Raw genomic sequence first — 15,433 nt, forward strand, 5'->3', positions numbered from 1 at the left:
CCCAGGCGAGAAGTCCAGGATCCCTGGGCTCTGGAGATTGTTTCCCAGGGATATCTTCTGGATTTCAAAGCCTCATCTCCAAAAGGGAGATTTCATCTCTCACAATTATCTGCAAACCAGATAAAGAGAGAGGCATTCTTACGTTGTGTTCAAGACCTTCTGGTCATGGGAGTGATCCACCCAGTTCCAAGGGAGGAACAGGGGCAAGGATTCTATTCAAATCTGTTTATAGTTCCCAAAAAAGAGGGAACTTTCAGACCAATCTTGGATCTCAAGATCCTAAACAAATTTCTCAGGGTCCCATCCTTCAAGATGGAGACTATTCAAACCATCCTACCTTTGATCCAGGAGGGTCAATATATGACTACCGTGGACTTAAAGGATGCTTATCTCCACATTCCGATACACAGAGATCATCATCAGTTTCTCAAGTTTGCCTTCCTAGACAGGCATTACCAGTTTGTGGCTCTTCCCTTCGGGTTAGCCACGGCACCACAAATCTTTACGAAGGTTCTAGGGTCCTTACTGGCGGTTGTAAGGCCACGAGGCATAGCGGTGGCTCCTTACCTATCTGGGTACCTAATCTGATAGATTCAGTAGAAATGAAGATTTTTCTGACAGAGGTCAGGTTGTCAAAGCTTCTAACTTCCTGCCGTGCTCTTTATTCCACTTCTCAGCCGTCAGTGGCTTAGTGTATGGAAGTAATCGGCTTAATGGTAGCGGCAATGGACATAGTTCCGTTTGCCCGCCTACATCTCAGACCACTGCAACTTTGCTTGCTCAATCAGTGGAATGGGGATTACACAGATTTGTCCCCTCTGCTAAATCTAGATCAAGAGACCAGAGATTCTCTTCTCTGGTGGCTATCTCAGGTCCATCTGTCCAGGGGAATGAGCTTCCGCAGGCCAGAATGGACTATAGTGACGACAGATGCCAGCCTTCTGGGCTGAGGCGCAGTCTAGAACTCCCTGAAGGCTCAGAGTTCGTGGACTCAGGAGGAAGCCCTCCTTCCAATAAACATTCTGGAACTAAGAGCGATATTCAATCCTCTTCAGGCTTGGCCTCAGCTAGCTGCGGTCAGGTTCATCAGATTTCAGTCAGACAACATCACGACTGTATTTACCACAACACAAATACAGTGGCACCACACCGCCTTTTCTATAATTGCAATCAGCGACAGAAAAACATGTTAATGTCTCTGTACTTATAATAGCAGAAAAGGTGGTGCTGTGCAGTTGTACAATACACTGAACAAAATAGAGAGGGAGAGACCTCACTAAAGACTGCACATATAGCACTCTGAGCCTGGACTCATAGTGGAGAGATTGGGAATGTTAAAATATAACCTTTATTGTATATGTTAAAAATAAACACTCAAATTAAAAACAACCTAAGAATTGGAGGCCTTTTCCTTGATCCTCAGTAAGCCTTTGATATATCTAAAGTACTTAGAAGGAAATTGTGTAGGCGGGAAGTTATACGTAAGACCACTATTAAATAAATTTATAAATAATATAGAGGATTAGTATTCCTATACAGTATCAGATACGAAATTGTATAAGTATCTTAGTATTGATAGGCTGAAACCCTATCCTTTGATATTGGAGTTGGGTTTAATGCTAGTAGCACTCAGTAAACACAAAATAAAAAATGTTTGAATGTGTAATATCACTTTAGTTATGTGTATAACATCACGTTTGTGTTGTACTTAGGTATAGGATAATGTGGTTTTCAGACTATTCAGATTACATGTGGCAATTTGTGAATCTGTTTATACTAATTTTAACATTTGGATTCAAACAAATTATATAAGTCTGCTTAGGTCAGGTAGTATCCACTTTAAATTTATTTGATATCAGAATATTGTTCAGACTTCGCTTTGTAATACAGTCCAGGTGATCTATTTTAGCACATAAATGTTATCAGTATATCATGATGACAAATTATGTCTATATTAGATAGATTATCTGTATCTAGGATACCACATATCCAGTAACTAGAATAGATATAGTAGCTTGTTATTTGATGTCATTAATGTAGCAATAAAGTTACTACATTATTATCTATGCACAACACTCCTATAGGAAATACCTGTTATATGAGGTTATTTAAAGGGTACCTCCTCTATTGAGTCAAATACATATGATGTGAGCGTGCACATATAAATAACTTGGTGTAATAGATTTCTTTCGCTAAACACCTCTACCGGTATATATCCGGTCTATATTTGTAGCTATAAAAGTAATAAGATCTTCTTTCTCCACTTGTTACATATATATTAATGTCATTTATTTCCTCATATAGGGGTAACAAGAGCGATTATGTTTTGAAATGTAACAAGCAGGTAGCTAAGTATCTATATCGGTATATGTCCGCTCTATTGTATAGCTGTAGCGATGTTGCGATCTTCTTACACCACTTACTGCAGTTATGTTAATATACTTTATTCACTCTTATAGTGAATTGGTATCTGGCGTAATTAAGTGTTACACTAAAGTTGCTGCATTGTAATCTATGCACAATACTCCTATACAAGATACCTATTATATGGAGTTATTTGTAGAAAACAGACAGGTAGATTCACTATAGTAGGTCAAGTGAGTTTAGTCTTGGCATGCATGTATAGGTAGTATTAGTGTAATTATTTTTTTTAGCCAAGCATTTGTACAGGTGTCTATCCGGTCTATATTTAAAGCTACAGTGATGCTACGATATTATTGCACCATTAACTATAATTATTTTGTTTTGATTAATTCACTCTTATAGTCGTAACGAGAGAGGTTTGGTTTTGTGATATAACAACAAACACTAGAGAGTTAACAGCTTAAGTAATTCCACTGGTTGTGAGTACAACTTAGCATGAATTGTACCCCCTAGTGGGGTAGCCTATTGCAGGTAAACCTTTTGTAAATCATGTATAACTAATCACTTTCTATTTTGGTCTAAGTTAACAATAACTGAATGAAAGAGCCAAATGCGACTATTAGTCATTCATTTAAGCTAAATATTTATAAGTCAAATCCCGCCTAAACAGGCCAACAATTCTAGGTAAATTAAAAAATGAATAGAGCTCCCATACGCTCTATAACCCCCTGACCGGTTTCGCCCGTATAGGGCTTTTTCAAAGGCGGCGAGCTGCCGGAAGTTTCAGAATATAAACGGGTTGAGGACCAGGTCCCAATGATGACTCCAATTTTAATTGGACGGTCTAACTCTCAATCAAGGCAATTCAACCAATCAGTAGTTTCCTATGCTAGGAATAGCCATTAGAGCTCAGCGATCACGAGCATAAGTTGAATATTGACTGCTTCTTGTTTAAGGTGTAGAGAAGAAAAAGTGGGAATTATGATCTTGTGATATTATGTAACATATCCAATGTAAATATTCCATGTTCATAGTTATTTGTTGTGTTTTATCTTAACTTATATGTATGCATTTTGTTTGAATAAACAAGCCTCAAGTTATTACATTGTGATAAGCAGAACATTAAAAGGTACAATAACAGCATGAATGAACAGCAGGATTTGGTCTTCTTAGACTTAATCTTCTCACTCGTTGTTTGTTTTTACTTTGGTGAAATAATACAATCTCCTAAAAAACAATATCATACCAATGTTATGTTTATTTTCTCTTTGTATTTTTTTCTTTTTTTAGTTCTTTAAATTTTGAATCATTTACTTTGGTTTAAGTGTACTTGTTTTAGAGGTGTTAAGATTCTATTTGTAAAGAGACATACTCTAATTAACAACGGCTTACAATATAATTTACATTATATTTACCTTATATTTAGCTTTATTAATGTGTGAAGTTTATATTCAGATTGGAATTATCTATAATTATTCCGAACCCAGAATCTTTATAGGTTTGAGTTTATTTTTATGTTTATATATATTATTAAAATTGGAGTCATCATTGGGACCGGGTCCTCAACCCGTTTATATTCTGAAACTTCCGGCGGCTCGCCACCTTTTGAAAAGCCTTATACGGGCGAAACCGGTCAGGGGGTTATAGAGCGTATGGGAGCTCTATTCATTTTTTAATTTACCTAGAATTGTTGGCCTGTTTAGGCGGGATTTGACTTATAAATATTTAGCTTAAATGAATGACTAATAGTCGCATTTGGCTCTTTCATTCAGTTATTGTTAACTTAGACCAAAATAGAAAGTAATTAGTTATACATGATTTACTAAAGGCTTACCTGCAATAGGCTATCCGAAAGGAGGTATTTTTAGGGTACCACACTAGGGGGTACAATTCATGCTAAGTTGTACTCACAACCAGTGGAATTACTTAAGCTGTTAACTCTCTAGCGTTTGTTGTTATATCACAAAACCAAACCTCTCTTGTTACGACTATAAGAGTGAATTAATCAAAACAAAATAATTATAGTTAATGGTGCAATAATATCGTAGCATCACTGTAGCTTTAAATATAGACCGGATAGACACCTGTACAAATGCTTGGCTAAAAAAATTAATTACACTAATACTACCTATACATGCATGCCAAGACTAAACTCACTTGACCTACTATAGTGAATCTACCTGTCTGTTTTCTACAAATAACTCCATATAATAGGTATCTTGTATAGGAGTATTGTGCATAGATTACAATGCAGCAACTTTAGTGTAACACTTAATTACGCCAGATACCAAGCCACTATAAGAGTGAATAAAGTATATTAACATAACTGCAGTAAGTGGTGTAAGAAGATCGCAACATCGCTACAGCTATACAATAGAGCGGACATATACCGATATAGATACTTAGCTACCTGCTTGTTACATTTCAAAACATAGTCGCTCTTGTTACCCCTTTATGAGGAAATAAATAACATTAATATATATGTAACAAGTGGAGAAAGAAGATCTTATTACTTTTATAGCTACAAATATAGACATCATATGTATTTGACTCAATAGAGGAGGTACCCTTTAAATAACCTCATATAACAGGTATTTCCTATAGGAGTGTTGTGTATAGATAATAATGTAGTAACTTTATTGCTACATTAATAACATAAAATAACAAGCTACTATATCTATTCTAGTTACTGGATATGTGGTATCCTAGATACAGATAATCTATCTAATATAGACATAATTTGTCATCATGATATACTGATAACATTTATGTGCTAAAATAGATCACCTGGACTGTATTACAAAGCGAAGTCTGAACAATATTCTGATATCAAATAAATTTAAAGTGGATACTACCTGACCTAAGCAGACTTATATCATTTGTTTGAATCCAAATGTTAAAATCAGTATAAACAGATTCACAAATTGCCACATGTAATCTGAATATTCTGAAAACCACATTATCCTATACCTAAGTACAACACAAATGTGATGTTATACACATAAATAAAGTGATATTACACATTCAAACATTTTTTTATTTTGTGTTTACTGAGTGCTACTAGCATTAAACCCAACTCCAATATCAAAGGATAGGGTTTCAGCCTATCAATACTAAGATACTTATACAATTTCGTATCTGATATAGGAATACTAATCCTCTATATTATTTATAAATTTATTTAATAGTGGTCTTACATATAACTTCCTGCCTACACAATTTCCTTCTAAGTACTTTAGATATATCAAAGGCTTACTGAGGATCAAGGAAGAGGCCTCCAATTCTTAGGTTGTTTTTAATTAGTGTGTTTATTTTTAACATATACAATAAAGGTTATATTTTAACATTCCCAATCTCTCCACTATGAGTCCAGGCTCAGAGTGCTATATGTGCAGTCTTTAGTGAGGTCTCTCCCTCTCTATTTTGTTCAACATCACGACTGTAGGCTATATCAACCATCAGGGGGGTACAAAGAGCCCCCTGGCGATGTTGGAGGTTTCAAAGATAAATCTATGGGCAGAGGTTCAGTCTTGCCATCTCTCAGCTATCCATATCCCAGGAGTAGAGAACTGGGAGGTGGATTTCTTAAGTCGGCAGACTTTTCATCCGGGGGAGTGGGAGCTCCATCCGGAGGTATTTGTCCAGTTGATTCAACTATAGGGCAAACCAGAACTGGATCTCATGGTGTCTCGTCAGAACGCCAAGCTTCCTCGTTACGGGTCCAGGGATCCCAAGGCAGCGCTGATAGATGCTCTAGCAGCGCCTTGGTCCTTCAGCCTGGCTTATGTGTTTCCACCGTTTCCTCTGCTCCCTCGTCTGATTGCCAAGATCAAGCAGGAGAGAGCTTCTGTGATTTTGATAGCTCCTGCATGGCCACACAGGACTTGGTATGCAGATCTGGTGGACATGTCATCCTTTCCACCATGGACTCTGCTGCTGAGGCAGGACCTTCTACTTCAAGGTCCTTTCAAACGTCCACATTTAATTTCTCTGCGTCTGACTGCTTGGAGATTGAACGCTTGATTCTATCAAAGCGTGGTTTTTCCGAGTCGGTCATTGATACCTTAATTCAGACTTGAAAGCCTGTCACCAGGGAAGTCTATCATAAGATATGTGTGTAAATATCTTAATTGGTGTGAATCCAAGGGTTACTCATGGAGTAAAGTCAGGATTCCTAGAATCTTATCCTTTCTCCAAGAGGGATTGGAGAAAGGATTGTCTGCTAGTTCCTTAAAGGGACAGATTTCTGCTCTGTCTATTCTTTTGCACAAACGTCTGGCTGAGGTTCCAGACGTACTGGCGTTTTGTCAGGCTTTAGTTAGAATTAAGCCTGTGTTTAAACCTCCGCCATGGAGTTTAAATTTAGTTCTTAAGGTTCTTCAAGGGGTTCCGTTTGAACCTTTGCATTCCATAGATATTAAACTTTTATCTTGGAAATTTCTGTTTCTAGTAACTATCTCTTTGGCTTGAAGAGTTTCAGAGTTATCTGCTTTACAGTGGGATTCCCCTTTTCTGATTTTCCATTCAGATAAGGTAGTTTTGCGTACCAAACCTGGGTTTCTTCCAAAGGTAGTATCTAATAAGAACATCAATCAAGAGATTGTTGTTCCTTCATTATGTCCTAATCCTTCCTCAAAGAAGGAACGTCTCTTACACAATCTTGATGTGGTTCGTGCTTTAAAGTTTTATTTACAAGCTACAAAGGATTTTCGTTTGTTTGTTGTCTACTCTGGACAGCGGAGAGGCCAAAAGGCTTCGGCAACTTCTCTTTCTTTTTGGCTGAGAAGCATAATCCGCTTAGCTTATGAGACTGCTGGCCAGTAGCCTCCTGAAAGAATTACAGCTCATTCTACTAGAGCAGTGGCTTCCACATGGGCTTTTAAAAATGAGGCCTCTGTTGAACAGATTTGTAAGGCGGCGACTTGGTCTTCGCTTCACACTTTTTCTACAAATTCGATACTTTTGCTTCTTCGGAGGCTATTTTTGGGAGAAAGGTCTTAAAGGCAGTGGTGCATTCTGTTTAAGTTCCTGCCTTGTCCCTCCCTTCATCCGTGTCCTAAAGCTTTGGTATTTGTATCCCACAAGTAATGGATGAACCTGTGACTGGATACACCTTTACAAGAGAAAACAAAATTTATGCTTACCTGATAAATTTATTTCTCATGTGGTGTATCCAGTCCACGGCCCGCCCTATCATTTTAAGGCAGGTGTTTTTTATTTTTAAACTACAGTCACCACTGCACCCTATAGTTTCTCCTTTTTTTCTTGCTTGTCTTCGGTCGAATGACTGGGGGTGGCAGTTAGGGGAGGAGCTATATAGACAGCTCTGCTGTGGGTGTCCTCTTGCAACTTCCTGTTGGGAAGGAGAGTATTCCACAAGTAATGGATGAACCCGTGGACTGGATACACCACAAGAGAAATAAATTTATCAGGTAAGCATAAATTTTGTTTTCCCATGAGTAATGGATTGTGGACTCTCATCATCTGTATAAAAGAGAACACAATGATATCTCGTGATAAATTCATTTATTTCATGGTGGTGAGTCCCCCCACCCTTTGTTTTTTGGGATTAGATTTTTTTGAGCACATGCTTTTTCCCTGCACATGCTTTTGTTACCTCACATGCTTGGCTATACGTTAGATTAAGGTATTTATTTGGTGGGAGGTGTTTTATAGAGCTCTTGGTTTTTTGGGAATCTTTGCCTCCTAGTGGTAGAGTAGAGTAATTCCGGTTGAGTAATGGATTGTTGACTCTCACCACCATGAAAGAAATGAAGTTATAGATTTGTTATTTATATTCAAACACATTGCAGTGTATAGCACAAACATATTTACAACTTTATGCTTACGTCCGACTACTGATTTGTTTAAAAATAAATTTCTTATTATGATCTTAACACAAATGTATTACTTTTTAAGTTTTTTTGGCTGACTGCATATCACTGTGTTTGTTAAAGGGCAAAATGTTAGATTTGTACTAACAACATTAGATGTTAGATTTTTACTTCCGACCAAGATTGATTTTATTTAATTTACCTGGAGCAAGACTTGACAAATATGTAGACCCAATGAGCCATGCTTTCTGTAATTTTATCCCTGGCTTCTGTTTTTATTCCAAAGATTATTCACTATTTAAAGAGCTTATAGTTCAAAAAGTATATATTCCTAAAGTATGACATTTCTGCACTACTGACCCAGGAACGTTATGTTTTCAATTGCCTTACTGTAAAACAACGTGTAGCTGGCTCCTGAATTTGATATACATTTTCTATGATAGAGAAAATCCATTTAGCACATATTAGTTCACAGACTTTGACTATGCACAATGAACACTTTGTTTATCTTTCTATAATTGTTTTTCTCTCCTTTGTTGTTTTGACAGAATGTGCAGCTCTCTCTCCTCACTGAACGAGGCATGGGAGAAGCGGTGCAGGAATTTGTGGACAAAGAAGAGAAAGATGCTATTGAGGAGCTTGTAAAATTCCAATTAGAAAAAACACAGAGGTTTCTGAAGGAACGCAATATTGATGCTGAAGAGGAAAAGATAGATGAGGAGGTGAGGTTTTTAGGTCATATTGTTAAATTTACAAAATGTAGTGGTTTTGAATTATGAGCTTCCTTTAATGCATTTTCAAAAATACATAGTATTATTCTTCACAAAAGTTGTTTATACCATTTGCTCCATTTTTAATCTTATTTTAAGTTATAGTGGGACACATTGTATCATAGAAAACTTTAAAGGGATATCCTTTGTTGAAAATAATACCTAAGTAGGCTTAGTGAAAAGAAATGCACTACTGGGAGCTAGCTGAGTTGCTGCACATATTGTCATTGGCTTATTGATGCAATCAGCTAGCTCACAGTAGTGTATTGATTCTCCTTCTATGAAGGATACCAATAGAATGAAGCAATCTGATAATAAAAGTAAATTGGAATGTTGTTTAAACCTGTATGTTCTGTCTGAATCATGAAATAAATGGAAAGATTCTATCTATTCTAAGTGTATTAAACTATATACTTACATTTTAATACTTGTATGGTTTTACTTTGAATATGAATAATTTGAATTATTGGTTCTCTTGCTTTCCTTTGTTGAAAAGCATGCCTAGGTAGGCATAGAAGCAGAAATACATTGCTGGAGGCTAGCTGCTGAGTGGTGGCAACACACATATGCCTCTTGTCATTGGTTGAGCTTATAAGCTCAGCTAGCTCATAGTAGTACATACCTGCTCCCTATTATTATTAATCTTTATTTATAAAGCTCCAAAAAATTCTGCATCACTGTCTGTGTACAAAATATAAAAGTACAAAGACATTTTTCAAACAAATACAGAGGAATTAAGGGCCCTATTCCCATGGGAATTTACAATCTAGAAGGGTAGGTGGTTGAGAAATAGGAGGTGGGGACTGCAAAGGGGAGAATGATGTTAGTGCGGAGTTAGATGAGGGCAACTATTAGCCAAGTGTAATTCATTTGTTACTGATTTGGGTGATAGGCTTCCCTGAACACATTTTTCTCCTACATTGGTGTATCCGGTCCACGGCTTCATCCTTACTTGTGGGATATTCTCTATCCCTACAGGAAGTGGCAAAGAGAGCACACAGCAAGAGCTGTCCATATAGCTCTCCTCAGGCTCCGCCCCCCCAGTCATTCTCTTTGCCGCTCTAACTAGTAGCATCTCCACGGGGGTGGTAAAGAGTATGTGGTGTTAGTTGTAGTTTTTTATTTCTTCTATCAAGAGTTTGTTATTTTAAAATAGTTCCGGCTTGTACTATTTACTCTGCAGCAGAAAGTGATGAAGATTTCTGCTAAGAGGAATATGATTTTAGCACCATTACTAAAATCCATTGCTGTTCCCACGCAGGACTGTTGAAACCAGAGAACATCAGTTGGGGGGAACAGTTTGCAGGCTTAACTGCTTCAGGTATGATCGGTCATTTTTCTAACAAGACCATGTAATGCTAGAAGACTGTCAGAAATTCCCTCTGGGATAGGTAAGCCATTTTTCTTAGACTCTGTATAAAATATGATGGCTTATATTAAGGGCTCTATGCTGGTTGACACTATTGTGGGCTTAAAAATCGATTGCTTTTGAGCATGTTTTTCACTATAATTAAGGTGTTTTTTCAGACTTTAAAACACTTTTGGGGTTTAATTTGCGCCTGGCACTTATTTGGACACCTAATCTAGTCAGAAAGGCCCCTCCACTCTGGAATGAAGAGGGAGGAGGCCTCATTTTCGCGCCTCAATTGCGCAGTTGTTTTGCATAGGCAGTAAATGCAGCTTCACGTGGGGAGTCCAGAGGCATCAGAAAAGGCTCCAGAGAGGCTTATTTCCTACTACTAAATAATCCCTAAGGAAGGTAAAGGCCACAGTGAGAAGCTGTGGCATAGTACTGTAGTGTGTTAACCGGTTAATAACTGTTATTATCTCCGGTTTGGGCATTAAGGGGTTAATTGGTCTGAAAATTTGTGTGCAATCTTTTCAAAGCATTAAGACACTGTGGTGAAAATTTCATTAAAATCGGATGTTTATTTGATGGTTTTTTGATGTTTCAGTAATAAAGTGTGCACTTTTATTATTTAAAGAGACAGTAACGTTTTTGTCAAAAATTATTTTTATTGCATTGAAGTTCTGTTTAAGTCTGTCAAACATGTCTGATCCTTCAGATAGCTTATGTTCTGTATGTTCAAAGGCCAAGGTGGTTCCCCCATTAAATTTATGTGTGAAGTGTGCCATAGCGTCCAAACAGCTTAAGGACCGTACAATCACACTTAAAGATATAGCCCAAGATGATTCATTAGCTGAAGGTAGTGAAGATAGCTCGCTATCCTCTCCTTCTGTGTCAACACCAGCTATGCCCGCTCAAGCGATGCCCAGTACATCTAGTGCACCAATTGCGATTACTATGCAACAGCGGCAGTAATGGATAATTCTCTCTCAGCATTTTTATCCAAACTGCCAGCTTTTCCTAGGAAGCATGACTGCTCAGTTTTAAACACAGAAAATGAGCAAGCAGACGCAGAGGATAATTTATCTGTAGTGCCCTCACATCAATCTGACTTGGCGGTGAGGGAGGGCCTGTCTGAGGGAGAAATTTCTGACACAGGAAAAGTTTCTCAGCAGTCAGAGCCTAATACCATAGCATTTAAATTTAAGCTAGAACACCTCCGCGCCCTACTTAAGGAGGTCCTAGCTACACTTGGTGATTGTGATCCTTTGGTGATCCCAGAAAAATTGTGTAAAATTGACAAATTCTTAGAGGTCCCAGTACACACTGATGCGTTTCCGATACCTAAGAGGGTGGCGGATATCGTGACTAAGCCATGTGTACCTTTTGTTCCCCCTCCTATATTTAAGAAAATGTTCCCAATCGTTGACCCTAGAAGGGACGCGTGGCAGACGGTCCCTAAGGTAGAGGGGGCAGTGTCAACGTTAGCTAAGCGCATGACTATACCAATAGAAGACAGTTGCGCTTTCAAAGATCCTATGGATAAAAAAATTAGAAGGTTTACTTAAGAAATTTTTTGTTCAACAAGGTTTTCTTCTTCAACCAATTTCTTGCATTATTCCTGTAACCACTGTAGCTGCTTTTTGGTTTGAGGAATTAGAAAACTCACTCCAGAAGGAGACTTCTTATGATGAAGTTATGGATAGAATTCATGCCCTGAAGTTGGCTAATTATTTCATTACAGATGCCACTTTTCAGTTAGCTAAATTAGCGGCGAAAAATTCTGGTTTCGCAATAGTGGCGCGTAGAGCGCTTTGGCTAAAATCGTGGTCGGCGGATGTGTCGTCCAAAACATAATTGCTTAATATTCCTTTCAAGGGTAAGATCCTATTCGGGCCAGAGTTGAAAGAAATTATTTCAGATATCACTGGGGGAAAGGGCCATGCCCTCCCACAGGATAGACCTTTCAAAGCTAAAAATAAGTCTAATTTTCGTTCCTTTCGCAATTTCAGGAACGGACCAGCTTCTACCTCTACAGCCAATAGGCAAGAGGGTAACGCACCCCAGCCCAAACCAGCATGGAAACCATTACAAGGCTGGTACAAGAGTAAACAGGCCAAGAAGCCTGCTGCTGCTACCAAGACAGCATGAAGGGGTAGACCCCGATCCGGGACCAGATCTAGTAGGGGGCAGACTTTCTCTCTTTGCTCAGGCCTGGGCAAGAGATGTTCCGGACCCCTGGGCACTAGAAATTGTCTCTCAGGGGTATCTTCTAGAATTCAAGGACCTTCCTCCAAGGGGAAGGTCCCACATGTCTCGCTTATCTTTAGACCAGATAAAGAGACAGACATTCTTACATTGCGTAGAAGACCTTTTAAAGATGGGAGTGATACACCCAGTTCCAACAGCAGAACAAGGACTGGGATTTTTCTCAAACCCGTTTATAGTTCCCAAAAAGGAAGGAACTTTCAGGCCAATTCTGGACTTAAAGATCCTAAACAAATTCCTCAGAGTTCCATCAATCACAATGGAAACCATTCGGACAATTTTACCAATGATCCAGGAGGGTCAATATATGACTACCGTGGACTTAAAGGATGCGTACCTGCATATTCCTATCCACAAAGATCACCATCAGTTCCTGAGGTTTGCCTTTCTGGACAAGCATTACCAGTTCGTGGCTCTTCCCTTCGGGTTGGCCACTGCTCCCAGAATTTTCACAAAGGTGCTAGGGTCCCTTCTAGCGGTGCTAAGGCCAAGGGGCATTGCAGTAGCACCTTACCTAGACGACATTTTAATACAAGCGTCGTCCTTTCACAAAGCAAAGGCTCATACATACATTGTTCTAGCCTTTCTAAGGTATCACGGGTGGAAGGTGAACATAGAGAAAAGTTCTCTGTCCCCGTTCACAAGGGTTCCCTTCCTGGGAACAATAATAGACTCAGTAGAAATGAAGATCTTTCTGACAGAGGTCAGGAAGTTAAAACTTCTGAACACTTGTCGAGCTCTTCAATCCATTCCTCAACCCTCCATAGCTCAGTGCATGGAGGTAATAGGACTTATGGTTGCAGCAATGGACGTGATTCCATTTGCTCGAATTCATTAAAGACCATTGCAACTGTGCATGCTCAAACAGTGGAATGGGGATTATGCAGATTTGTCTCCCCAGATTCAAATGGACCAGAAAACCAGAGACTTGCTCCTCTGGTGGTTGTCTCTGGATCACCTGTCTCAGGGAATGAGTTTCCGCAGACCAGAGTGGATTAGTGTCACGACCGACGCCAGCCTCCTAGGCTGGGGCGTGGTCTGGGAGTCCCTGAAGGCTCAGGGTCTATGGTCTCGGGAAGAATCTCTTCTCCCGATAAACATTTTGGGATTGAGAGCGATATTCAATGCGCTCTAGGCATGGCCTCAACTAGTGGAGGCCAAATTCATCAGATTTCAGTCGGACAACATGACGACTGTAGCGTACATCAATCATCAGGGGGGAACAAAGAGTTTCCTGGCGATGAGGGAGGTATCCAAAATCATCAAATGGGCAGAGGATCACTCCTGCCATCTATCAGCAATTCACATCCCAGGAGTGGACAACTGGGAAGCGGATTATCTGAGTCGTCAGACTTTCCATCCGTGGGAGTGGGAACTTCACCCGGAGGTTTTTGCCCAGTTAACTCAACTATGGGGCATTCCAGATCTGGATCTGATGGCGTCACGTCAGAACTCCAAAGTTCCACGTTACGGGTCCAGGTCCGGGGATCCCAAGGCGACATTGGTAGATGCCTTAGTAGCGCCTTGGTCGTTCAATCTAGCTTATGTCTTTCCACTGTTTCCCCTTCTCCCCCGGCTAGTAGACAGGATCAAGCAGGAGAAGACTTCGGTAATTCTGATAGCTCCTGCGTGGCCACGCAGGACTTGGTATGCAGACCTGGTGAATATGTCATCGGTTCCACCATGGAAGCTACCTTTGAGGCAAGACCTTCTAATTCAAGGTCCATTCGAACATCCAAACCTAGTTTCTCTGCAACTGACTGCTTGGAGATTGAACGCTTGACTCTAGCTAAGCGTGGCTTTTCGGAATCGGTTATAGATACCCTGATCCAGGCTAGAAAGCCTGTCACCAGGAAAATTTACCATAAGATATGGCGGAAATATCTTTGTTGGTACGAATCCAAGGGTTACTCATGGAGTAAGATTAGGATTCCAAGGATTCTATCTTTTCTCCAAGAAGGATTGGAGAAAGGTTTGTCAGCTAGTTCCTTGAAAGGACAGATATCTGCTCTGTATGTTTTGTTACACAAGCGTCTGGCAGCAATGCCAGATGTTCAGGCGTTTGTACAGGCTTTAGTCAGAATCAAGCCTGTCTATAGACCTGTGACTCCTCCATGGAGTCTAAATTTAGTTCTTTCAGTTCTTCAAGGGGTTCTGTTTGAACCTCTACATTCCATAAATATCAAGTTACTATCTTGGAAAGTTTTGTTTTTGGTAGCTATTTCTTCTGCTAGAAGAGTTTCTGAATTGTCTGTGTTGCAGTGTAATTCACCTTACCTGGTGTTCCGTACAGATAAGATCGTTTTACGTACCAAACCTGGTTTTCTTCCAAAAGTGGTTTCCAATAAGAATATTAACCAGGAAATAGTTGTTCCTTCTCTGTGTCCTAATCCAGTTTTCTCCAACATAGGTGTGTCCGGTCCACGGCGTCATCCTTACTTGTGGGATATTCTCTTCCCCAACAGGAAATGGCAAAGAGCCCAGCAAAGCTGGTCACATGATCCCTCCTAGGCTCCGCCTTCCCCAGTCATTCTCTTTGCCGTTGCACAGGCAACATCTCCACGGAGATGGCTCAGAGTTTTTTGGTGTTTAAATGTAGTTTTTATTCTTCTATCAAGAGTTTGTTATTTTAAAATAGTGCTGGTATGTACTATTTACTCTGAAACAGAAAAGAGATGAAGATTTCTGTTTGTAAGAGGAAAATGATTTTAGCAACCGTTACTAAAATCGATGGCTGTTTCCACACAGGACTGTTGAGAGGAATTAACTTCAGTTGGGGGAAACAGTGAGCAGACTTTGGCTGCTTGAGGTATGACACATTTCTAACAAGACTTGGTAATGCTGGAAGC

The 15,433-nt window shown here is 39.4% G+C and overlaps 1 protein-coding gene across 2 annotated transcripts in view; it reads left to right on the forward strand.

Moving 5' to 3' along the window:
* MRE11 (MRE11 homolog, double strand break repair nuclease) overlaps nucleotides 1-15,433 on the forward strand; it is a 1,042,570-nt gene that overhangs the window by 449,663 nt on the left and 577,474 nt on the right. For both annotated transcript variants that reach the window (XM_053708610.1, XM_053708611.1), the window contains exon 13: nucleotides 8,747-8,920. In XM_053708610.1, the coding sequence (XP_053564585.1) occupies nucleotides 8,747-8,920 (174 nt within the window). The remainder of the gene's footprint in view (nucleotides 1-8,746; nucleotides 8,921-15,433) is intronic.

Source organism: Bombina bombina, chromosome 3 (assembly GCF_027579735.1).
Source record: "Bombina bombina isolate aBomBom1 chromosome 3, aBomBom1.pri, whole genome shotgun sequence".
Classification (NCBI taxonomy): Eukaryota; Metazoa; Chordata; class Amphibia; order Anura; family Bombinatoridae; genus Bombina; species Bombina bombina.